At 36.4% G+C, this 25,988-nt stretch overlaps 1 protein-coding gene across 5 annotated transcripts in view; it reads right to left on the reverse strand.

Moving 5' to 3' along the window:
* The window catches only part of AP3B1 (adaptor related protein complex 3 subunit beta 1), a 302,972-nt gene that overhangs the window by 181,595 nt on the left and 95,389 nt on the right, over positions 1 to 25,988 (reverse strand). For all 5 annotated transcript variants that reach the window (XM_033179939.1, XM_033179938.1, XM_033179941.1 and 2 more), the window contains exon 8: positions 1,062 to 1,217. In XM_033179939.1, coding sequence (XP_033035830.1) covers positions 1,062 to 1,217 — 156 coding nt within the window. The remainder of the gene's footprint in view (positions 1 to 1,061; positions 1,218 to 25,988) is intronic.

Below are 25,988 nucleotides of genomic sequence, written 5' to 3' on the forward strand. Positions count from 1 at the left end.
TTTACTCATATTTAGCAGCATCCCAAAACAAGGCACCAAAATATACTGACACAAAAAGTAAACCACCTCTATCTGGTACACCATCAAGTAAGCAGGGAACCCAAACTGGGACAAAAAGTACAAACTGCCACTATTTGTTTCACTATTTGAGAATGTTTTTGATCCATAAGTATTTGAACTATAAAATCAGTTTCTAAGACGTAGTTAAATGAATAGTGAGTCACTCATAAAGTAGAGTTTAAGATGGCAGATTACAGCTACCTAACTAGCATCTGGCTAAGCTGAGTACATTAAAATATAAGCATATTTTACAACATCCATGAAATAATATTTTTGTTATGACTGGGCATGATTACTGAATAATGATTTGGAAACTAAACTATTAGGTATTAGACAAAAATTGTTGCTGATAACTAGGATACACAAAGCTATAAGCTCTAAATTCTCAAGAATCAGAAAAAATAATGCAAATTCCACGTATTTGAAGTTTTTACTAACTGAACAGAACAATTCATTAAGAACATTTTTTCAATTAAAATCTTTAAGAACATGTTTAACTTAAATCCGTCAAGCCTAGGATATAACTGCCAGTTAACAGGAAACACAGAATATAAAAGAATTAAATGACACTATAAAAGATGCAACCAACCCATTCCAGTAGGTATAGCAAAAACAAAAACAAAAACAAAATCAAAAAACAAAATAAAAAGCAGCAGCAGCAATCAGACAAATCCAGAAGGACATTCTGCAAGACTAGAGAGGCTTTAAAAGAAGCAATGCATTAGATAATAGTTTGGATAAATCATCCAAAAAGAATAATTTAAGATCAATTGGTATTAAATGAAATGAAATTTTATTGAAATAAAAAGTGGAGAGGACTGAATACAGAAAAAATAGCTTACATTCCACACTGTATTTCCAACTATCCATTACATGTCATTTGGTGTGTAAACAAACAAATGTTCCATTAGCACACACAGACTCACTTACTAAATTGAGGCATTTTTAATTGCTGTTTTTTAAAAACCAGTGAATTTTTTCTTATAAGGATTTTAACATACCGCAGCATTCCTGCTCTGAAGCAAAGGCTTTGTATTTCTAATTAAGAGTCTATGATCTGGATCCATAGTATATGGCTTCTTCCTTTTGTCAGTCTTTTCCTTCTGATCATCATCAGATTCGTAGAAATTCTTTTCATTGTCTTCTAATTCATCACCCTACAATGAAACAAATCCAATTCCAAGATTACTTTAGACCTTGAACAACCCACATATTATATAGTCAAAGAAAACTTTCTTTTAAACATCTACAATAACATTTTACTGTAGACTACTTCTGTTTAGGCAATTTAAAAATATTACACAACCTATATTGAATAAAGGCCTTGATTTTTCTCATATTTTATAACAAGTTACTGTGCTATAGATGATGTGCTTCTATTGTATTACAAAGTAAAGCTTTGACTATTAAATCCCTATAGAAATACCTATAGCCCCTCAAAAGGAACACATGACCGTTAGATTTTAACAAGGCCTATAATACTACCGAAAACCTGAAAACTATTTCCATAAATTGTCAGCCACTCTGTAACTAGATCAAAGAGCCAAAAAAAGAGGAGCATTGTTTGAATAGTAACATAAAAGAAATTACAGTAAAGTTTGACATGTAAAAACTAGTGTTGTTAATTAGGTCCCTGAGTTGTCAAGAAAATGTCTCAGTTTGAGATTTATAAATATCCACAGGAGTTGATTCCAGGTTTTTGTTTTGAATTCTTTATCTCTGCCAATAAAATATGCCTACAGGCATTTAGTCCCCAAAACAAACAAACAAACCAAACCCACACAAACACAATAATAGCCACATACATCCAATTTAACTACTGTTTAGAGGTAACTTCCAATACCAAGTATCTGAAATACACTTTCTGCTTCCAGGAAGATGGAGTAGATGTACTTTTCCCCATCTCTCTCACTAAGTAGATCTAGAAAAGCAGAACACTACATGTAAAACATATATAAAACAAACATAAGAAGACTTTGAAAGGCAAAAAGAAGGAGAACTGGATAGGAACTTCAAGTTCCAAAGAAAGACAGACCAGTGAGTTCCCTGGGTTTTCTTTTTATTTCATATACCCAAACTCAGTGCAGAAGCTGGCAACAAATGCAGATGAAAGAAACCCCCAGAACTGCTCTCTCTAGCCAAAGGACCAGGAAAGGGGCAGTCTAGCAAGACATAAAACTTCTAGAAGTAACTACTCAAGTGCAGCCGAACACCAGATAAAAATTATGGCCCTACCCCCATCCCCACCAGTAAAGGCTGAGATAGTGATCCTAGACTTCTACCTTTATTAGGCTGTACTGAGATGCCCCAACCACCTCACTGGGTGGTCTCAGAAAAGGCAAAGATGGGATTGAGATTTTCATCTCTGCCAAGAGGTAACAAGGATTCTGATATTGTGTATGAAGACCAAGTGAGGAGCTTGGACTTCTAAGCCCATCCATTAGTGACAAGCTGACCTTATTCCTCCTCACTGTCATGATGTCAGCGGAGGCCTAGCGCATAGTTAGGACTTGCAGCACCACACCTAGTAGTAACCAAAGTCAGCCCCACCCACACCTTGGTGGTTGTCAGGGAAGGACACACGGAGAACAGTACCTTGTATCCCTGCTAGCCAGACAGCTATCAGAGAAAGACGGTTGGGGAGTCAGAAATCCTACACTCACCTATGGTAACAATAAGTACGATCCCTCTGCGGTGTCAGTGGAGGATGAGCAGGGAATGTGGACCTCTGCTATGATCCGGCAGTAATGAGACAGCACCCCTCTCTTTCCACCACCCTTCTTTGCTAGAGTGGTATCAAACAAAGCCAGTTAACCCGAAGGTTTAAATAAAATCCAGTCTCAAAGTATCCAAAATGTCCAAGTTTCAATTAAAAAATCACTGATCATTCCAAGAGACAGGAAGATCTCAAAGCGAATAAAAATAGATAACTAGCAGATGCCAATACCAAGATAATTATAGAAATATTGGAATGATCTGATTATTTTTTTTAAATCGTTTAAAAATGCTTCAATGAGCAATTGAGAACATCCTGGTAACAAATACAGAAGTAGAAGGTTTTAGCAAAGAATTATACAGTCTAGACCAGGCGCAGTGGCCCACGCCTGTCATCCCAGCACTCTGGGAGGCCAAGGTGGGCAGATCACCTGAGGTCAGGAGTTAGAGACCAGTCTGCCCAACATGGTGAAACCCCATCTCTACTAAAAATACAAAAATTAGCCAGGCGTGGTGGTGGACACCTGTAATCCCAGCTACTCAGGAGGCTGAGGCTGGAGAATCACTTGACCCCTGGGAGGCGGAGGTTGCAGTGAGCAGAGATCATGCCACTGCACTCCAGCCTGGGCAACAGAGCAAGACTCCGTCTCAAAAAAAAAAAAAAAAATTATAAAGTCTAAAGAAAGAAATAGAAGATAAAGAGACCAAATAAAAAATGTTACAACTGGCAAACACCAGAACCAAAACTAAAAAAAATGAATGGGATCAAAAGCAGAGGAGGGGGACAAAAGAAATAATCAGTAAACTGGAACACAGAACAAGATTTACCCAATCTGAACAACAAAGATAAAATAGACTAGGGACAAAAAAAAATCAAAACTAAAAAACAGAGTCTCAGGGACCGGTGAAACTACAATAAAAGACCTAACATTCCTTTCGTCTATTAATCAATCCTGGAAGGAGAGGAGACAGAGGCAAGAGCTGAAAGAAAACTCAAAGAAACAATGACTGCAAACTTTTTAAATTTGGCAAATAAAACTACAAATTGAGGAAGCTGAGTAAAACCTAAACAGAATTGAATCCAAAGAAATCCAAAACCTCTGAAAACTAAAGACAAAGAAAAAACAAATCTTGAAAGCAGCATAGGAGAAATGAAACCTTACCAGTAACAGAAAAAACAAGTCTAATGACAGCAGATTTCTCACAAAAACCATGGAGGACAGGACACAGTAGACCAACTGATGGAGAGGAACTATCAACAGAGAATCTTATATCTAGCAAAAATATATTTCAAGAATGAAGGGGGAGAAAATCAAGACATTTTCAGATAAAGAAGAACTAGAGTATTTGTCATCAGCAGACCTATCCTGAAAGAATGGCTAAGGAAGCTCTTTAGACAGAAAGGAAATGATAAAAGATGGAATCTTCAAACATCAGGAAGAAAGAAAGAGTATGGCAAGGAAAAATATGAGTAAATATAACAGTTTTTCCTTCTCTTCTGAGTCTTTTAATTATATTCGATGGTTGAAGAAAAGTTATAACACTGATATGGTTCTAAATGCATGTAAAGGACATACCTAACAAAACTATTTATAAAGTGGAGAGAAAAAAGAGATGAAAGGGAGGTAAGTGGCTAAAAAGTTTGCCCCTTGAAGTGTAACATGAGGACACCAGTAGACTGTGATGGTAAGATGATAAGTTATGCATGTATAATGTCATACCTACAGCCACCACTAAAAAAGCTATACATAGAGATATATTTGTGCTTTGGTAGAAAGATTACTTAAGGCCAAGGTAGAAAGATTACTTAAGGCCAGGAGTTCTAGACCAGCCTGGGCAACAGAGCAAAACCTTGCTTCTACTACAAGTAAAAAAATTTTTAAAAACTCAGCCATTCATGGGGGTATGTACCCATAGTCTTAGCTGCTCAGGAGGCTGAGGTGGGAGGATCGCTGGAGCCCAAGAGTTTGAGGCTTCAATGAGCCATGATCAAGGCACTGTGCTCCAGCCTGGGTGACAGAGTGAGACCCTGTCTCTAAAAAATTTCAAAAAATATAGGTTTTAATTAATAAAGAGATATATTTAAATTAACCATAGATAAGCAAAGATGGAATTCTAAAAAATGTTGAAATAACCCACAATAAGAGAAAGGAAGACTAGAGAGAACAAAAAACAAAAAATTAAATGGGACGCTTAAGCCTTAAAAATAAATAGATTAAATGTAAATCAGTATGCCAATTAAAAGACAAAGGCTGTCAAAGTGATTAAAACCCATGACTCAATGATATGCTGCCTATAAGAAATTCACTGTAAACATAAAGATAAAGGCAGGTTAAAAGTAAAAGGATGGAAAAATACATAACATGCTAATATTAATCAAGGGAAAGCACAATGACTATATTAATATGAGATAAAGTACACTTCAGAGCAAAGAACATTACAACAGAGAAGGACATTATAGAATGATAAAATGGATAATCTAAAATGAAGGTTATATACCATATAATTCCATTTATATAACATTCTTGAAATAACAAAATTATGGAAACAGAAAGATTAGTGGTTGCCAGGGGTTAAAGGCTGGGAGTAGGGTTAAGCATCTGGAAGAAAGTCGGTGTGGCTATAAAACAGCAACATGAAGACTCCCTGTGATAGAAATGTTCTCAGTTTTGACTGTATCAATGTCAATATCCTGGCTGTAATACTGTATTAGAGTTGTGCAAGATATTACCATTGGGGAAAATTGAGTAAAGATTATACAAGATCTCTCTCAATTATTTCTTACAATTTCATGTGAATCTAAATTATCTTTTAAAAAACATTTAATTGAATAAAACTAAGGAGATAAAAATCAGTAAGTCACTTAAAAGCAATTTGTTGTATTTATGCATTGTTATACATAACAACAAAGAAAATTATCTAAAATGTTTTACATAACAACAAAGAAAATTATCTAAAATGTTTAAGGTTAATATCACTTAAGTATTTTTCCTTTGCTACGTGCTTACAGATTTTACACAATCTTTCCTTAAATCTTGACATAAATATTACTGGAAAACACCTTTCATCAAAAGTACAACTTTTAGGTCTCCCAGAACAGAAATAATATTAGCACAGTAAAAAAATCTTATAAAATTATTCAGAGAAAACTCACAAAATTTATACCCTTTGAAAACAAAAGTATCTGTACTAATACTCATCTTCAAAATTAAACTAAAAATCATAACATTATCACCTTCCTTTGAATACAGAATTCAAAACAAACAAAACTAGTTGTCTTTTAGTGCTTAATAAAAAGACTATAAGTGAGATAAACTTTTATATCAAAGCTGGACTTGAGTGACTGTTCCTTTACAGAGCTCCAGGCTAAAGCAGTTCTGTTAAGTACATTAGTAAACCAATAAAACACAAATAATTAAATGCTCTAAGCATAAGCACTCACCTATAATCTTAAGTCATGGTTAATTAAACAACTGTTCAAACTCTATCTGAAAGTGATACATAATGGAAAGTGCTGTATTAACAGACATAGCACTAGTACTAACAAATAAAATCATCAAAATGTACATAAAAAGCTGCATTTTATAACCATCTACTCATTCTATTTCTTCCTCATTGTTAATTAACATACTTTATAAGAGTTCAATTACATTATTTTAATGAAAGATACATATGCATTGCTTATTTTGCTGTACAAATGTTTAAGATTATGGCAGTATATTATAATAGTAAAACTACAAACCACTGCTCAAGGAACCCAAAGAGAACACAAGCAGATGGAAAAATATTCCATGCTCATGGATAGGAAGTATCAATATCATGAAAATGGCCATACTGCCCAAAGCAATTTATAGATTCAACACTATTCCCATTAAACTACCAATGACATTCTTCACAGAACTAGAAAAAAACTATTTTAAAATTCATATGGAACCAAAAGCAGCTCACATAGCCAAGGCAATCCTAAGCAAAAAGAACAAAGCTAGAGGCATCTCACGCTACCTGACTTCAGACTATACTACAAGGCCACAGTAACCAAAACAGCATGGTACTGGTACAAAAACCGTCACATAGACCAATGGAATAGAATAAAGAAATCAGAAATAAAACCACACTTCTACAACCATCTGATCTTCAACAAATCTGACAAAAACAAGCAATGGGGAAAGGATGCCCTATTTAACAAGTGGTGCTAGGAGAACTGGCTAGCCATATGTGAAAAACTGAAACTGGATCCCTTCCTTATACCTTATACAAAAATTAACTCAAGATGGATTAAAGACTTAAATATAAAACCCAAAACTATAAAATCCCTAGAAAAGAATCTAGGCAATACCATTCAGGACATCGGCATGGGCAAAGACTTTATGATGAAATCGCCAAAAGCAACTGCAACAAAAGCAAAAATTGACAAATGGGATCTAATTAAACTAAAGAGCTTCTGCACAGCAAACAAAACTATCATCAGAGCAAACAGACAACCTACAGAATGGGAGAAAATTTTTGCGATTTGTCCATCTGACAAAGGGCTAGTATCTAGAACCTACAAGAAACTTAAGCAAATTTACAAGAAACAAACAACCCCATTAAAAAGTGGGCAAATGATATGAACAGACACTTCTCAAAAAAAGACATACATGCAGCCAACAAACATATGAAAAGTAGCTCAACATCGCTGATCATTAGAGAAATGCAAATCAAAACCACAATGAGACCATTTCATACCACTCAGAATGGCAATTATTAAACACTCAAAAAACAACAGATGCTGGCAAGGCTGTGGAGAAATAGGAATGCTTTTACACCGTTGGTGGGAACGTAAATTAGTACAATCATTGTTGAAGACAATGTGCTGATTCCTCAAAGATTTAGAACCGGAAATACCATGTGACCCAGCAATCCCATTATTGGGTATACACCCAAAAGAGTATAAATCATTCCATTACAAAGATACATGCATGCATATGTTCATTATAGCACTATTCACAATAGCAAAGACACGGAATCTACCCAAATGCTCATCAATGATAGACTACTTAAAGAAAATGTGGTGTATATACACCATGGAATACTATGCAGCCATAAAAAGGAATGAGATCATCTCCTTTGCAGGGACATGGATGAAGCTGGAAGCCATTATTCTCAGCAAACTAATGCAGGAATAAAAAACCAAACACCACATGTTCTCACTTATAAGTGAAAACTGAACAATGTGAACACATGGACACAGGAAGGGGAACAACACTTACTAGGGCCTGTCAGGGGAGGGTTAGTGGGGAGAGCATTAGGGAAAGAGCTAAAGGATGCTGGGCTTAATACCTGGGTGATGTATTGATAGGTGCAGCAAACCACCATGGCACACATTTACCTATGTAATAAACCTGCACATCCTGCACATGTACCCTGGAACTTAAAAAATAATAATAAAATTATTTAACAAAAATTTTTAAAGACTCAAGTAAATGTTTCTATAGTGTCATCTATGAACATACCATCATATAGGTATTTGAGTTCACTTCCATTAGAAACATGTTTTTATATGGTTTGATTTTAATATGCATTTACAAAAATATGAACACTTTACAGAGGATTACTTGCATTACTGTATTTCTTCAATATGTATTTAATTCAAAGGATGGCATTTTTAATGACTATAATTAAAGGTCAATGAATCATTATCATTAAAATTTAGTAATGTTTCATAACATATATGGTTCATAACTGATGCAACTGCTTCCTACTGATGAATTTTTTTACAGTTTTAAAAAATTACGCAGCCAGGCATGGTGGCTCACACCTATAATCCCAGCACTGTGGGAAGCCAAGGCAGGCGGATCACCTGAGGTCAGGAGTTCAAGACCAGCCTGGACAACATGGTGAAACCCTGTTTCTACTAAAAATACAAAAATTCGCTGGGTGTGGTGGTGTGCACCTGTAATCCTACTCAGGAAACTGAGGCAGGAGAATTGTTTGAACCTAGGAGGCGGAAGTTGCAGTGAGCTGAGATTGTACCACTGCACCCCAGCCTAGGCGACAGAATGAGATTCGAGCCGAAGACCTTAAGTGCTTGCTTTTTGCCTGTTGACCAGATAAAGAGAACTATCTGCATTATCTATGCAGCATGGGGTTTTTATTATTTTTCCCTAAAGACGTCTCTTTTAGGTAATAACAAACATGTTTAAAAGCCTGGTTTTTCTCAATACGCCTTTAAAGGTTTTTAAATTGTTTCATATCTGGTCAAGTTGAGATTTTTAAGAACTTTGTTTTTAATTTGTAATAAAAGTTTACAACTTGATTTTTTCAAAAAAGTCAACAAACTGCAAGCACCTGTTAATAAAGGTCTTAAATAATCGTCTTTGTGTAAAAAAAAAAAAAAAAAGAAAGAAATGAAATTATATGATATCTAAAATCTTACATGAAATCTTGGAATAGGGTAGGGTAGCAAAATGAGAGCAGCCATGAGCTGATGAACAGTGCAGCTACGTGATGTATACATAGGGATTCGTTGAACTGTCAGTCATACTTTTAAGTATGTTTAAAGTTTCCCATAATTAAGACTTACTGTAAAGCTACACATATCAAGACAGTGTGGTATTTGTGAAATAACAGAGAAAAACATCAATGGAATAGAAGAGAAAGCCCAGAAACAGACTCTCATAAATATAGCCAACTGCTTTCACAAAACAGCCAAGACAATACGATGGAGAAAAGATAGTCTTTCAACAAATTATGCTAGAACAAACGAAGACTCACAGGCCAGGAACAGTGGCTCACACCTGTAATCCCAGAACTTTGGGAGGATGAGGAGGGCAGATTACGAGGTCAGGAGTTCGAGACCAGCCTGACCAACATGGTAAAACCCTGTCTATACTAAAACTACCAAAAAATTAGCTGGGCATGGTGGTGCACACCTGTTATCCCAGCTACTCAGGAGGCTGAGGCAGGAGAATAGCTTGAACCCAGGAGGTGGAGGCTGCACTGAGCTGAGATCGCACTTCTGCACTCCAGCCTGGGCAACAAAGCAAGACTCTGTCTGAAAAAATAAAAATAAAAATAATAAATAAATCTAGACACAGACCTTACAACCTTCACAAAAATTAACTCAAAATGGGTCACAGACCTAAATGAAAAACACAAAACTATAAAACTTTTAGAGGTTAACATAGGAATCTAGATGACCTTGAGTATGGCAACTTTTAGATACAATACAAAAGACATGATCTGTGGAAGAAATAATTGATAGGCTGGACTTCATTAAAATTAAAACTTTTGCTATGCAAAAGACAGGGTCAAAAGAATCAGAAGACAAGCCACAGACTGGGAGAAAATATTTGCGAAAGATATATCTGATAAAGGACTGTTATCCAAAATATACAAAGAGTTCCTAAAATTCAACAATAAGAAAACAAACAGTCCAATTTTTAAAAAATGGACTGAAGACCTGAACAGACATCTCACCAAAAAAGATATACAGATGGCAAACAAACATATAAAAACACGTTCAAGACCATGTCATTAGGGAATTGCTAACTAAAACAAATGATATACTATAACACATTTATTAGAATGGATAAAGTCCAAAAACTTGATAACTTCATATACAGACAAGGATATAAAGTGACAGGAACTCTCATTCATTGCTGACAGGAATGCAAAATGGTATAGCCACTCTGAAAGGCAACTCTGCAGTTTCTTACTAAAGTAAACACACTCTTACCAAACAATCCAGCAGGCATACTCTTTGATATTTACCCAAAAAAGCTGAAAAGATGTCCACACAAAAGCCTGCACATGGATACAGCAGCTTTATTCATCATTGCCAAAACTAGAAAGTGCTCAAAATGTCTTTCAGTAGGTGAGTGGATAAATAAACTGTGGTACATCCAGGCAAAGGAATAGTACTCAGTGCTAAAAACCAAATGAGCTAACAAGCTATGAAAAGACATAGAGACAACTTAAATGCATATTACAATATAAGTGAGAGAATCCAATCTGAAAAGGTTACATATTGTATGATTCCAACTATATAATATTTTGGAAAAGGCAAACTATGTAGACATTAAAAAGATTAGTGATTGCCAGGCACTGGTGGGGAGAGAGGGATGAACAAGTAGAGCATAGGAATTTTTAGGGAAGCAAAACTACTGTGTATGATAAAACACAATGGTGTATTCATGTTATTATACATCAGACAAAATCCATAGAATGTACAACACCAAGGATGAACCCTAATGTAAACTGTGGTCTTTGGGTGACAGTAGTATTAATGTAAATTCATCGATCGTAATGTAAAATGTCGATGGGGGATGTTTTGCGTGTGTGGAGATAGAGGGTATATAGGAAATCTCTATACTTTCAACTAAGTTTTATTGTAAACTTATAACTGCTCCAAAAAATAAAGCTTATTTTTATTTTCAAGAAAGCAGTGAACCTATATATATATCTAAACTTATCTTATATAAAAATAGGTTTCTCTCTACTCATGTTACCAACCACACTAATGCTAGTGAAAAAAAAAATCAGAGTAAAATATAGCTTTTCACTTTGCTCAAAAACATTCACTTTCAGAAGACACAAATGTTGTTACATTAAATATAAGTTTTATGAAGGCAAAAAATAACATTACTCCATGAAGTATATTTTGGAAAAGGCATGGTTTATATACTCTTAAGGTACTATTCCACAGGGCTCGCAGAATAAAGAAAAGTGTGAAATTATACTTAAGTAGTAGTACTTTCCATATATTCTGTATTGAAGCTCTGAACATAAATGTTCACAAAAATAGTAATAAGCCAGTAACTGAACTCACAATTTGGGGTGCTGAAGATAATATTTACTTTTTAAAAAGATCTTAAGACACAGGGAGATTTATTTTATCTGACTGGATTTCCTAAGAAATAAACACAAATTATGATCTTTTGTCAGTTCATAAGGAATAATAGAAAAATAAAAAATAAAATTAGTGACAGTTAAAATTGCATACAGCAAAACATTTTTATGTATAAAAATTGGTAAAGGAATCAAACATTCCTGAAAAAAATCTACTTTTGTATCATGTGACAAGTAACAATGGACTTAGTAGAAATAAAAAACAACTTCGGCTTAGTAGAAATAAAAAACAACTTCAGCTTAAGAAACTCCTAGTATTAATAAAACACTTGAACAAACACCTCTCTGAAACCTGAGAACCACTCCATGTGGTAAAGAAAGCAGGTATTTACTATCTTTTTCACAGATGAAAGAACTGAGGTGCACACAATTTACATAAATTATCAGTAATCACAGAGATTAAAAATGGTAGAGCCAGGATTTGAACTCAGGAATTATTATTCTTTATCCTGTCACCTCTGGCCTTTATTACCTTGGCATTTATAGTAGTCTCATAAAAGACACTGAATATACCCACTTGCTTTCTGAACTCCAAGGCAGCCTGAGGGTGCTAGTGACATCTCAAGATTTACACCAGTATGAAACAATCTCTGCAACCTGCTGTGGCCTTACTCTTCCAAAATGTTTACAAGTTACTTTAACACATCATGACATTCCCATGTAATCTAAGATACTGCACCAATCAACTCAGGCTGTTATAACAAAATACCACAGTGTAGGTGCCTGAAACAAGAGACATTTATTTCTCACAGTTCTTGAGGCTGAAAAGTCCAAGATCAAGAGGCAGGTGATTCAATTCCCGGTGAAGGCCCTCCTCCTGGCATGTGGACAGCTACCTCATATGGTGGAAAAGAGGAAGCAAGCTCATTATGTCTCGTCTTAGAAGGGCACTAATCCCATCATGAGGGCCCCACTCTCATGACCTCCTCTAAACCTCATTACCTCCCAAATGCCCCATCTCTAAATATCACCACCCTGGGGCTAAGTCTTCAATTATGCACTCAGAGGGGATGCAAACAATCAGTCCATGACACATACCACAGTGGTATATTGTGTTACATCTCTCTGACATTAGGTTAGATGTACCTGAGAAGACCAGGGTGCGTAGGTGGCTAGTAATATAATAATCACTCAGTCAAATTAGTTACTAAGTAGTAATAGAATACATTATTAGAGATAATTCACTGGAAAAAATATTCATGTTTAATGAAACTTTTATTTTAATATTTTTCACAAAGAAGAAAAAAAGTCTCCTTCCCCAAAATTTATGTCTATGTAAAACAACAAAGGATATGAATACTGGTTTGAGATTTTTTTCCTTCTGTGAAGAAACTGCTATGCTGTACACTTTACATGTTTTATATCACAGCCCAGTGACCACTATACCACACAGGTGGAAGTGTGGGTTTGAGGACCATTGAACACTGAATCTCCCCCAACACATCACAATTATAGAAACACCTGTGCACAGTAACTTTGTGTTGAGCCACGATGAAACTTCAGTGTTCAATTGCCCACAACATATTTCATTTCTTATGACTAGATGTTCAGCTCTAGTATGTAAGAAACAAGCTTTCTGAATGCAGCACTTTCCAAACTTTGTTACTGAGAAATCTGGAGGATTTATAATAAGGCATTTTTCAAATTTTCTGAAATTAAATATGCTCATGAAACATGTTGAACTTAGGTCTAAGCATTTCAAGACATGAGAAATAAGGGTCCTACTTATTTAAAAACTAATTAAAGTAGATCCAGTAATGGGGAATAAAATAGAATCACTGTTTGTTAAGCAAAATGCATTTTAGAGTAGTTTTCATTTGATCATAAATTATGAAACAAAATTACAATGATCCTAAGTAGAACTAACCATGATTCCTCATGTATTCATTCTCTCCATACCTTAATCTCTAAAATAAAAAGTTTATATTACAGACAGGAAAGTAAATGTGTGTTGAATTGAAATTGATGTTTAATTCTCCTCCAGGGCATAAAAACAAATGGGTTAAAGCAGAGGTTTCACAATATTTGTGGACATCCTAAGAAGGAAGGCGATTAACTAAAAGTTCCATTTGTTTAATACTATGAGGAACTCTAATACATAAAACAGGAAAAAAACTTATATTCTAAGTAAAGGGAGGGTAGAAAACTACATCTCCACAAAACACCAACTTAACATTTTAAAAAAGCAAAAAATGGAAATAATTGGAATATAAAAGGTTTTTATATAGTTTCATAAAAGGACTATTTATTCTTCATTATTTCCAAAATATTCCTGTATCTAAATTATAGGATACACTGAGTCACTGGGGAAAAAAATCATATACACAAGTTATTTTTAAAAATATAAAGACAACCGGTAGAAAACAAAGTAAAAGAGTTAGATCTGTTTGCCTTTGGAGAGTAGCAACTGGAGGTAAGATGGGGAAAGGCACATGTTTACTATAGAACCCTACAGAAATGAAAATATATGCTTACGCAAAGACCTGTGGCACTGGAGGCAAAGATGACAGCTCCATGGGTGTACAGCAGTCATCATTCAAACATAAGTGGGTGCAGTCTGTGACTGCCAAGCAGCGGAAGGGGGTACAAGGGGAATGGGTGTGTAACAGAAGGGTTCAAGGAGGCTCCGACATTGATTTTTAATTTTTTTCTAATCCTTCAATTATCTAGTTATGGTTTTTGAGGAAAAAAGGACCAAGTTTTCTAACCTCAAACCATCTCAGAATTAAATAGTTATTCTGTAATCCCAGCACTTTGGGAGGCTGAAGCAGGTGAATCACTTGAGCCCTGGAGTTCAAGACCAGCCTGAGCAACATGGCGAAACCCCGTCTCTACTAAAAATACAAAAAATTAGCCAGGCATGGCAGTGTGTGCCTGTAGTCCTAGCTACTCGGGAAACTGAGATAGGAGGATCACTTGGACCTGGGAGGTTGAGTCAGCAGTGAGCCAAGATGGCGTTACTGCACCCCAACCTGGGCAACAGAGATCCTGACTCATTTTTTTTTTAAAAAAAGGATTAAATAATTCTTTATTAGAACACCACTAAGAGAACTCATTTTAATTGTAAAACCCAACAGAATGGCTAAAATGAATAACATTAACATTACCAAATGTTGGTGAGGATACGGAGCAAACAAAATCTCCAGATGTTACTGTACGGCTTATAGCTTGCTTGTTATGGGACGAACTGTGCCCCCCAACCCTAAATTCTTCTATTGAAGCCTTAACCTCCAAATGTGACTATACTTGGAGACAGGGCCTTTAAAGAGGTGATTACATTAAAATGAGGCCATGAGGGTGGGCCCTAACACAATGTGACTAGTGTCCTAATAAAAGAAGGGAATCTGGATACTCAGGAAAGCCCTAGGAATATGCAGACACAATGAGAAGACAGCCACCTGTAAGCAAAGGACAGAGGCCCCAGGAGAAACCAAACCTGCCAACACCTTGAGATCTTGCACTTCTAGACATCAGAACTGTGAGAAAATAAATTTCTGTTGTTTAAGTCACCCAATCTGTGGTATTTTGTCATGGCAACTGTAACAAACTGAAACAATAATACAACTACTTTGGGAAAAAGACTGACAAGTTCTTGCAGAACCAAAATATATCTACCTTATGATCCAATAATTCCGTATTTAGGTATTGACCTAATATATACAAAAACATAAAAAGATTTGTTTAAGAATGTTCCTAACAGATTTATTACAATAGGCAAAACACTGGAAATAGCTCAGGTATTTATTAATATGAGAATGGATAAACTATGGAATATTCATGCAATAGACTATTATTCAGCAAAATAACACTGAACATATTATTTTGAAGATTCTAAAAATCAACTACTAATACAATGTGGATCAATCTCCAAAATATAATGCTGAGTAAAGGAAGATGTACCAAAAAGAACACAATATGCATCTAATTATATTAAGTTCTACAACAAGTTAAATTAATCTTTGTTATCAGTAAACAATGTTCCATGATTATATCCATGTTTTTGCATGATCAGGGCTTCCTGAGCAGAGCGCTGGTAACCTGGATTAACGTATGAGTAAATGGCAAATGAGTCTTGGAAGTTAAAGACAGAGAGACAGACATCCAAGGAGATGTATGGGTTTATCTTCCATCATTTAAATTCCACAGGATAATGGAAAAAGAGACATCGTCCTGTTTACATTAGAAAGAAAGGTAATATCCCTCTCTCTACACAGGGGAGGAGAAGCAGATGCAAAAGCAGTCCTATATAAGCTCTGAGATGCACACAGTCTGATATGGTTCTCCACAATTCCCATGTGTCATGGGAGGAACCCTTTGGGAGGTAATTGAATCATGGGGGTAAGTCTTTCCCGTGCTATGTTAGTGAACAAGTCTTTTGAGATCTGATGGTTCTAAAAAGGGGTATTTCCCTGCACAAGCTCTCTCTTCTCGTCTGCCACCATGTGAGACGTGCCTTTCACCTTCCACCATGATTGTGAGCACTCCGCAGCCACATAGAATTGTAAGTCGAATAAACCTTTTTCTTTTGCAAATTGCCCGGTCTCGGGGATGTCTTTATCAACAGCATGAAAACGGACTAATGCAGAGTCCTATATAAATTCTGAGATTCATTCATTTAGAAGGAGCCCCTCTCCTGTACTACAACTCCCCATCCCCCAAGATATGCAGGTGGCACTAATCCTCATAACATCACCCTCATAGGGAACGGAAGTGCAGGAAAGTGACACTAAGATAACCATGAGTGAATAAAAAGTCTCTTCTCTGATCCAGACATCAGTGTTTCTGCTTTTGTGTGTGTACGTACACTAAACATATGCCATATATTCAGTGTGTGTGTGTGTGTCTGTGTGTATAAATGTAGAAGTATAGTAATATCTCAAATCCTTTACTTTTTGAACACAAAACTATAAAGAAAAAAATTAAAACAATACTTGCATCTGAGGGCAAACAACTAACTTGGAAGGATAATAGTAATACTTCGTATAATGAAAAGGGTTTTTGTGTTACTACCACACATGCAATTATCAAAACTCTAAAATTTGTGCATTTCACTGTGAAGATTTTACGCCAACAAAAGGAAAAACAATCATAAACAAATATTAAACTCTAATTAATGATATACATACTAAAGTGTTTAGGAGTAATGTGTACTGATGTCTGCATCTTACTTTGAAATGCATCTACAACACTGGACCGTTATACCAATACAGGCATGTACTCATTTCTCCATTTTTGAAGGAAAGTTTTGCCAAATAAGAACTTACTTGTTGACATTTTTACTTCTTTCAACACTTCAAATATGGTTCCACAACTGCCTTCTGGTCCCATGGTTTCTAATGAGAAACTAGCTGTTGATCTTATTGAGGAAATGTTGTAAATAATGAGTCACTTCTCTTGCTGCTCTCAAGATTCTCTTTTTGTCCTTAGCTTTTGATAATGTGATCCGTATGTGCTGTATTAGCCCATTCTCACACTGCTATGAAGAAATACCAGAGACTGAGTAATTAAGAAAAGAGGTTTAAGTGACTCACAGTTCAGCATGGCTGAGGAGGCCTCAGGAAACTTACAATCATGGTGGCAGGTACCTCTTAACAGGGTAGCAGGAGAGAGAATGAGAATAAAGTGAAGGGAAAAGCCCCTTACAAAGCCATCAGATCTCAGGATAACTCACTCACTATCATGAGAACAGTAGGGGGGAACTGCCCCCCATGATTCAATTATCCACCTGGTCTCGCTCTTGACGTGGGGATTATCACAGTTCAAGGTGAGATTTGGGGGGGACACAGACCCAAACCATATCATGTGTCTTGGTTTGCATTCAGAATTGTTCCTACTTAGATTCTGATGAGCTGCTTTCTGAATGTGTTGATTACTGTCTTTCATCAAATTGGGAATTTTCGGCCATTTTTTTCTTCAGCTATTTTGTCTGCCTCTTTCTCTCTCTCCTTTCCTCCTGGAATATGTATTATGTCTTTCATCAAATTGGGAATTTTCGGCCATTCTTTTCTTCAGCTATTCTGTCTGCCCCTTTCTCTCTCTCCTTTCCTCCTGGAATATGTATTATGTGTGCTGGTACACTTGATGGCATCCCACATGCCTCTTAAGTCTCTTGGGCTCTGTTCATCTTCATGCTTTTTGACTTTCTACTCCCTACACTAGATAATCTCAATTGACTTATCTTTAAGTTCACCAATTCTGCCTATTCAAATTTTCTGCCTGTTCAAATCTGCTGCTGATCTTTACTAGTGAATACTTCATTTAAGTTATTATACTTTTTCCTTATAGTATTTCTATTTGGTTTCTTTGCATCATTTCTCTCTATGTACTGACATTCTCTACTTGGAGAGTCATTGTTTTCCTGGTTGCATTTAGCTGTTTCAGCATATTTAACATGGTGATTTAAAACCCGGGCTAGTAAATCCAATGTCTGGACTTCCTCGGGTATAGTTTCCATTATTTTCTCTTCTTCTTGTGGATGGAAAAAATTTACTGGTTTCTTTACACTCCTCATTGTTTTCCGCTAAAAACTAGACATTTTGAATATTATAATGTAGTAACTAACTCAGATTCTAACTCCTCCCTGGGGATTATTGTTGCTGCCTATCAGGATTTTGTTTGCTTACAGTCGTTTCTAAGCTATTTTTTTCTTTTTTATTATACTTTAAGTTCTAGGGTACATGTGTACAAGGTGCAGGTTTGTTACCTATGCATACATGTGCCACGTTGGTGTGCTGCACCCATTAACTCGTCATTTACACTAGGTATATCTCTTAATGCTATCCCTCCCCTCACCCCACGACAGGCCCCAGTGTGTGATGCTCCCCTTCCTGTGTCCAAGTGTTCTCATTGTTCAGTTCCCACCTATGAGTGAGAACATGCAGTGTTTGGTTTTCTGTTCTTGTGAAAGTTTGCTGAGAAAGATGGTTTCCAGCTACATCCATGTCCCCACAAAGGACATGGACTCATCCTTTTTTATGGCTGCATACGTATTCCATGGTGTATATGTGCTGCATTTTCTTAATCCAGTCTGTCATTGATGGACATTTGGGTTGGTTCCAAGTCTTTGCTATTGTGAATGATGCCGCAATAAACATACGTGTGCATGTGACTTTATAGTGGCATGATTTATAATCCTTTGGGTATATACCCAGTAATGGGATGGCTGGGTCAAATGGTATTTCTAGTTCTAGATTCTTGAGGAATCGCCACACTGTCTTCCACAATGGTTGAACTAATTTACACTCCCACCAACAGTGTAAAAGTCTTCCTATTTCTCCACACCCTCTCCAGCACCTGTTGTTTCCTGACTTTTTAATGACTGTCATTCTAACTAGTGTGAGATGGTATCTCATTGTGATTTTGATTTGCATTTCTCTGATGACCAATGATGATGAGCATTTTTTCATGTGTCCATTGGCTGCATAAATGTCTTCTTTTGAAAAGTGTCTGTTCATATCCTTTGCCCACTTTTTGATGGGGTTGTTTGCTTTTTTCTTGCAAATTTTTTGAGTTCTTTGTAGATTCTGGATATTAGCCCTTTGTCAGATGAGTAGATTGCAAAAATGTTCTCCCATTCTGTAGGTTGCCTGTTCACTCTGATGGTAGTTTCTTTCGCTGTGCAGAAGCTCTTTAGTTTAATTAAATCCCATTTTGTCAATTTTGGCATTTGTTGTCATTGCTTTTGGTGTTTTAGTCATGAAGTCCTTGCACATGCCTATGTCCTCAATGGTATTGCCTAAGTTTTCTTTTAGGGTTTTTATGGTTTTAGCTCTAACATTTAAGTCTCTAATCCATCTTGAATTAATTTTTGTATAAGGTGTAAGGAAGAGATCCAGTTTCAGCTTTCTACATATGGCTAGCCAGTTTTCCCAGCACCATTTATTAAATAGGGAATCCTTTCCCCATTGCTGGTTTTTGTCAGGTTTGTCAAAGATCAGATGATTGTAGATGTGTGGTATTATCTCTGAGGGCTCTGTTCTGTTCCATTGGTCTATATCTCTGTTTTGGTACCAGTACCATGCTGTTTTGGTTACTGTAGCTTTGTAGTATAGTTTGCAGTCAGGTAGTGTGATGCCTCCAACTTTGTTCTTTTTGCTTAGGATTGTCTTGGCAATATGGACTCTTTTTTGGATCCATATGAACTTGAAAGTTCTTCACAGAACTTGAACAATTCTGTGAAGAAAGTCATTGGTAGCTTGATGGGGATAGCATTGAATCTATAAATTACCTTGGGCAGTATGGCCATTTTCATGATATTGATTCTTCCTATCCATGAGCATGGAATGTTCTTCCATTTGTTTGTGTCCTCTTTTATTTCCTTGAGCAGTGGTTGGTAGTTCTCCTTGAAGAGATCCTTCAGATCCCTTGTAAGTTGGATTCCTAGGTATTTTATTCTATTTGAAGCAGTTGTGAATGGGAGTTCACTCATGATTTGGCTGTTTGCCTATTACTGGTGTATAGGAATGCTTGTATTTGCACATTGATTTTGTATCCTGAGACTTTGCTGAAGATGCTTATCAGCTTCAGGAGATTTGGGGCTGAGATGATGGGGTTTTCTAAATATACAATCATGTCATCTGCAAACAGGGACAATTTGACTTCCTGTTTTCCTAATTGAATACCCTTTATTTCTTTCTCCTGCCTGATTGCCCTGGTCAGAACTCCCAACACTATGTTGAATAGGAGTGGTGAGAGAGGGCATCCCTGTCTTGTGTCAGTTTTCCAAGGGAATGCTTCCAATTTTTCCCCATTCAGTATGACATTGGCTGTGGGTTTATCATAAATAGCTCTTATTATTTTGAGATACGTTCCATCAATACTGAATTTATTGAGAGTTTTTAGCATGAAGGGCTGTTGAATTTTGTCAAAAGGCTTTTCTGCATCTATTGAGATAATCATGTGGTTTTTGTCTTTGGTTCTGTTTATATGCTGGATTACATTTATTGATTTGCGTATGTTGAACCAGCCTTGCATCCCAGGGACGAAGCACACTTGATCATGGTGGATAAGCTTTTTGATGTGCTGCCGGATTCGGTTTGTCAGTATTTTATTGAGTATTTTATTGAGGATGTTCATCAGGGATATTGGTCTAAAATTCTCTTTTTTTGTTGTGTCTCTGCTAGGCTTTGGTATCAGGACGATGTTGGCCTCATAAAATGAGTTAGGGAGGATTCCCTCTTTTTCTATTGATGGGAATAGTTTCAGAAGGAATGGTACCAGCTCCTTCTTGTACCTCTGGCAGAATTTGGATGTGAATCCATCTGGTTCTGGCCTTTTTTTTTTTTTTTGGTAGGCTATTAATTATTGCCTCAATTTCAGAGCCTGTTATTGGTCCATTCGGGGATTCAACTTCTTCCTGGTTTAGTCTTGGGAAGGTGTATGTGTCCAGGAATTTATTCATGTCTTCTAGGTTTTCTAGTTTATTTGCATAGAGGTGTTTATAGTATTCTCTGATGGTAGTTTGTATTTCTGTGGGATCAGTGGTGATATTCCCTTTATCATTTTTTATAGCATCTATTTGATTCTTCTCTCTTTTATTCTTTATTAGTCTTGCTAGAAGTCTATCAATTTTGTTGATCTTTTCAAAAAACCAGCTCCTGGATTCACTGATTTTTTGAAGGGTTTTTTGTGTCTCTATCTCCTTCAGTTCTGCTCTGATATTAGTTATTTCTTGCCTTCTGCTAGCTTTTGAATGTGTTTGCTCTTGCTTCTCTAGTTCTTTTAATTGTGATGTTAGGGGGTCAATTTTTGATCTTTCCTGCTTTCTCTTGTGGGCATTTAGTGCTATAAATTTCCCTCTACACACTGCTTTAAATGTATCCCAGAGATTCTGGTATGTTGTATCTTTGTTCTCATTGGTTTCAAAGACCCATCTTTATTTCTGCCTTCATTTCGTTATGTACCCAGTAGTCATTTAGGAGGAGGTTGTTCAGTTTCCATGTAGTTGAGCAGTTTTGAGTAAGTTTCTTAACACTGAGTTCTAGTTTGATTGCACTGTGGTCTGAGAGACAATTTGTTGTGATTTCTGTTCTTTTACATTTGCTGAGGAGTGCTTTACTTCCAACTATGTGGTCAATTTTGGAATAAGTGCGATGTGGTGCTGAGAAGAATGTATATTCTGTTGATTTGGGGTGGAGAGTTCTGTAGATGTCTATTAGGTCCGCTTGGTGCAGAGTTGAGTTCTATTCCTGGATATCCTTGTTAACTTTCTGTCTTGTTGATCTAATGTTGACAGTGGGGTGTTAAAGTCTCTCATTATTATTGTGTGGGATTCTAAGTCTCTTTGTAAGTCTCTAAGGACTTGCTTTATGAATCTGGGTGCTCCTGTATTGGGTGCATATACATTCAGGATAATTAGCTCTTCTCGTTGAATTGATCCCTTTACCATTTTCTTGTATCTCTGTGGAGCAACAAGCTCTTGGGAGTTCTCTACTCTGCCATTTTTACTGATATCACTTCTCTTTTGAAAATTCTTAAAATAAAATGTTGGGAAAAATATGGATTAAAAACAACTTATCTGTTTCTCTTAGAACTGTGACTTACAGTGATAAACTTGAAAAGAAAATTTAGGAAACCCAAAATGACATAAAACAGTAATAAAAGTTCACTAACAGTATACGATATAAAGATAAAATATTTAAGATTATAAGAAATGCAAAAATAAGGTTGATCATATAAAAAGGATGTTTAGGAAACAGAAAGTGAGAGAAAGTGCTAACATAAACTCACTGAAGAGATTTTATATTCTAAGTAAGCTCATACTCTGGTTTCTCTTCAGACTATAAATCTTTCATCTTTTACTAAGTAAGCCGAATGTATAAAAATAAAAACTAAATCATTAACTAAATCAATAAATACATTATTTTATATATGGAATCTCACACACATACACACACAAATATATGTTTACATATATAGGCACTAAACCTTACTGGCCCCTAAATAAATTAACAGGAATAACACCTAGCTCTGGAAGCAATCACTTGTAACAGGGAATCTGTCAAGGTCTCTACTGGGTCAAGGAAGGCAGTAGCTAACCACTAAAGGAAATGTGAAAAAGCAAAGGTCAATGTCTGGCTCTAAATTTTTTTTTTTTTTTTTTTTTTTTTTTTGAGACGGAGTCTCACTCTGTCGCCCAGGCTGGAGTGCAGTGGCCGGATCTCAGCTCACTGCAAGCCCCGCCTCCTGGGTTTACGCCATTCTCCTGCCTCAGCCTCCCGAGTAGCTGGGACTATAGGCGTCCGCCACCTCGCCCGGCTCGTTTTTTGTATTTTTTAGCAGAGACGGGGTTTCACTGTGTTAGCCAGGATGGTCTCGATTTCCTGACCTCGTGATCCGCCCGTCTCGGCCTCCCAAAGTACTGGGATTACAGGCTTGAGCCACCGCGCCCAGCCCTGGCCCTAAAGTTTTAATTCCAACAGGATGGCTAGAACTGTTCAAATTAGAAAATGGTAAGCATGTCAACTGGATAACTAACCAGCACCATCATCTAGTGCTTACATATGGCATACTATAAGCCGCATGCTAGACAAGTACATGAATTTTCTGCGGGACATACACAGAATCATGGGGATGGAAAAGGGTGAAGAGGAAAGGGGATTTATTTTGTCTAAAAAAAAAGTTTTTTTTTCAGAATGTAGTTCTACTATACCAGGAATGGTTTCTCCATGTACTGTATATGAAAATGTATGAAGTTACTTATCTAAGAAAAATTGGTGTTTCTGAAGGACATCAGCCCAAGAAAACTTATTTTTAACTAACATTTTTTAACAGAGTTCTTTAAAGCATTTCATGAAGGTTAGTATGAGCTGATTTTTTAAAATGTGAACATTTCCACAACAAATTTTAAAAACTGGAATGAATCAGCAACTTAAATGACACAGCCTGCAGTACTTCCTAATAAATGAGAACAAAAAAAGGTCCATTATTTCACTTATAAATTAATTAAGAGCTTCCAACTTACAATGTATCAGGCCTTCCCCACCTACCAGACATCTATTTTAATGAATTAAAATATACTACGTTGTGATCAAACTAAAATAGATCAATTCAAAATCTAGAGGGAACTGGTGTACCCCTGAGATAATTTTGTCAGAACATTTTTCATTTTAATCTAATATCTATACTACATATATATACATGAATAGTAAATATCTTAACAGATGAAACAAATATTCTTTCCAAATCACAGCCTCTTCAAAAATTTTTTAAGTTATTATGGAGAATGTGGTAGACACTGTTGATTACCTCCAACAGCCAGCAGGGCAAGGGGAAAGAAAGATCTTTCTCCCTGACCACACTCCTCACACATATAATGGACTATATGTAAGTGTCAAAAGCATATTATCCAACACATTACTAAGAACACGAATTCAATCAAACAGAAGTTCAAAGATAAGATGATTAAACTATAGAATAAAGGAAATATGAAATTCAAACCTGAGTAAGTAAACAACAGATCAAAGCAATACTGTTACTAAATTAACGGAATTAAAAATAAAAACTAAAAAAAAAGATTAGACCATTGAAAATCAAATTACTGTCAATGAAACAACTTGAAATAATACAAATGCAAATAAAAAGACAAAAATGTGGCCTAGCATAGTGGCTCATACCTGTAAACACAGTACTTTGGGAGGTCAAGGCAGGAGGATCACACTTCGGGAGTTCAAGATCAGCCTAGCGAACATAGCGAAATCCTATCTTTATAAAAAATACAAAAATTAGGCCAGGCACGGTGGCTCAAACCTGTAATCCCAGCACTTTTGGGAGGCCGAGGCAGGCGGATCACGTGAAGTCAGGAATTCAAAACCAACCTGGCCAACATGGTGAAACCCCATCTCTAATGAAAACACAAAAATTAGGCAGGCATGGTGGCAGGCACCTGTAATCCCAGCTACTTGGGAAGCTGAGGCAGGAGAATCATTTGAACCCGGGAGGCGGAGGTTGCAATGAGCCGAGATCATGCCACTGCACTCCACCTTGGGTGACAGTGCGAGACTCAATCTCAAAAAAAAAAAAAAATACAAAAATTATCAAGCATGATGGCACACATCTGTGGTCCCAGCTACTCAAGAGGCTCAGGCAGGAGAATCACTTGAGCCTGGGAGGGCAAGGCTGTAATGAACTGTAATCACACCACTGTACTCAAGCCTGGGTGACAGAGTGAGATCCTGTCTCAAAAAAAGGAAAAAAGAAAAAAGGACAAATATTAAAGAAATTTTTTTAAGAATATGATGGACATGGTAGACAAAGATTATAAAACAGAATAATGGGTATTCCTGAAGTATATAACTGACAAATGAAGCAGAAAAAAAAAAGTAAACATCAAATTTTTAAAATTACAAAAAGAAAATTCCCTAAAATAAAGAAAGAAGTGAACCTGGAGGTCATATGGAATAATTCACATTGAGATGTAATCTGATTAATTTTCAAAGACTTTGTTTTTTTAGCATGCAGAGAAAAAAAGTCACCTGCAAGGGAGAAAAATCTCTGGCTGTCTACAGATTTCTTCACAGCAACATTCACTGCAGGAGAGAATTACGTAATGTCTACAGAGTTCTCAGAAGAAGAAAAGGGTGTGTCCCAACAGTACCATATCCAGCAAGATATCAAATATGCAAGAAACAATAAAACATTTTCAACTGCACAAGGCCTAAGAGAATACTAATCCAAGAGCCCAGGTAAAATATCAATCAAGTGTGGGAGTGACACTGAAAGTCTCAAAATTTTATCTCCCATCTATCCATTCTTAAGAAAACACTGGAGGATATGCTCCAAAGCCAGGAAAACCAAAAGAGAGGAGAGAGACAGACAGAGACAGAGGCAGAGAGAGACAAGAGAGACAGAGACAGAGAGAGAAAAAGAAAGAGAGAGAGGAGGAAAGCCTAAGAAACATGATTTAACACAGAAGAGACACGAAATTAAGTTCTAGAACAACAGATTGGAACTGTGCACGCCTAGTAAGCAATCACATTAGAACAGAGGGTGAAGACTCCCGGAAGATGTCCCCTGGGAAGAAAACGAAGCTGTTGAAATACTTGATATACTTGACAACTGTACTAGTTAGAACTGTGTTTAGCTATATATAACAGAAATATCTAGTTAGGTAGCTCCATAAAATGAAAAGTTGCCCAAACACTTTGTTTTTTGGCTCCGCCCACACCCAGAGTATAGCTTTATCCTTATGCTTGTAAAATGACTATTGCACTTCTAATCACCACACATGCATTCTCGGAAGGAATAATGAGAAAGGGCAAAGGGTAAAATATATATATGTCAAATAAGTCTGTCAGAAAAACAATAGCTTCCCCAGAATTCCAATT

Source organism: Trachypithecus francoisi, unplaced genomic scaffold (genome assembly GCF_009764315.1).
Source record: "Trachypithecus francoisi isolate TF-2019V2 unplaced genomic scaffold, Tfra_2.0 Lachesis_group2, whole genome shotgun sequence".
Lineage (NCBI taxonomy): Eukaryota > Metazoa > Chordata > Mammalia > Primates > Cercopithecidae > Trachypithecus > Trachypithecus francoisi.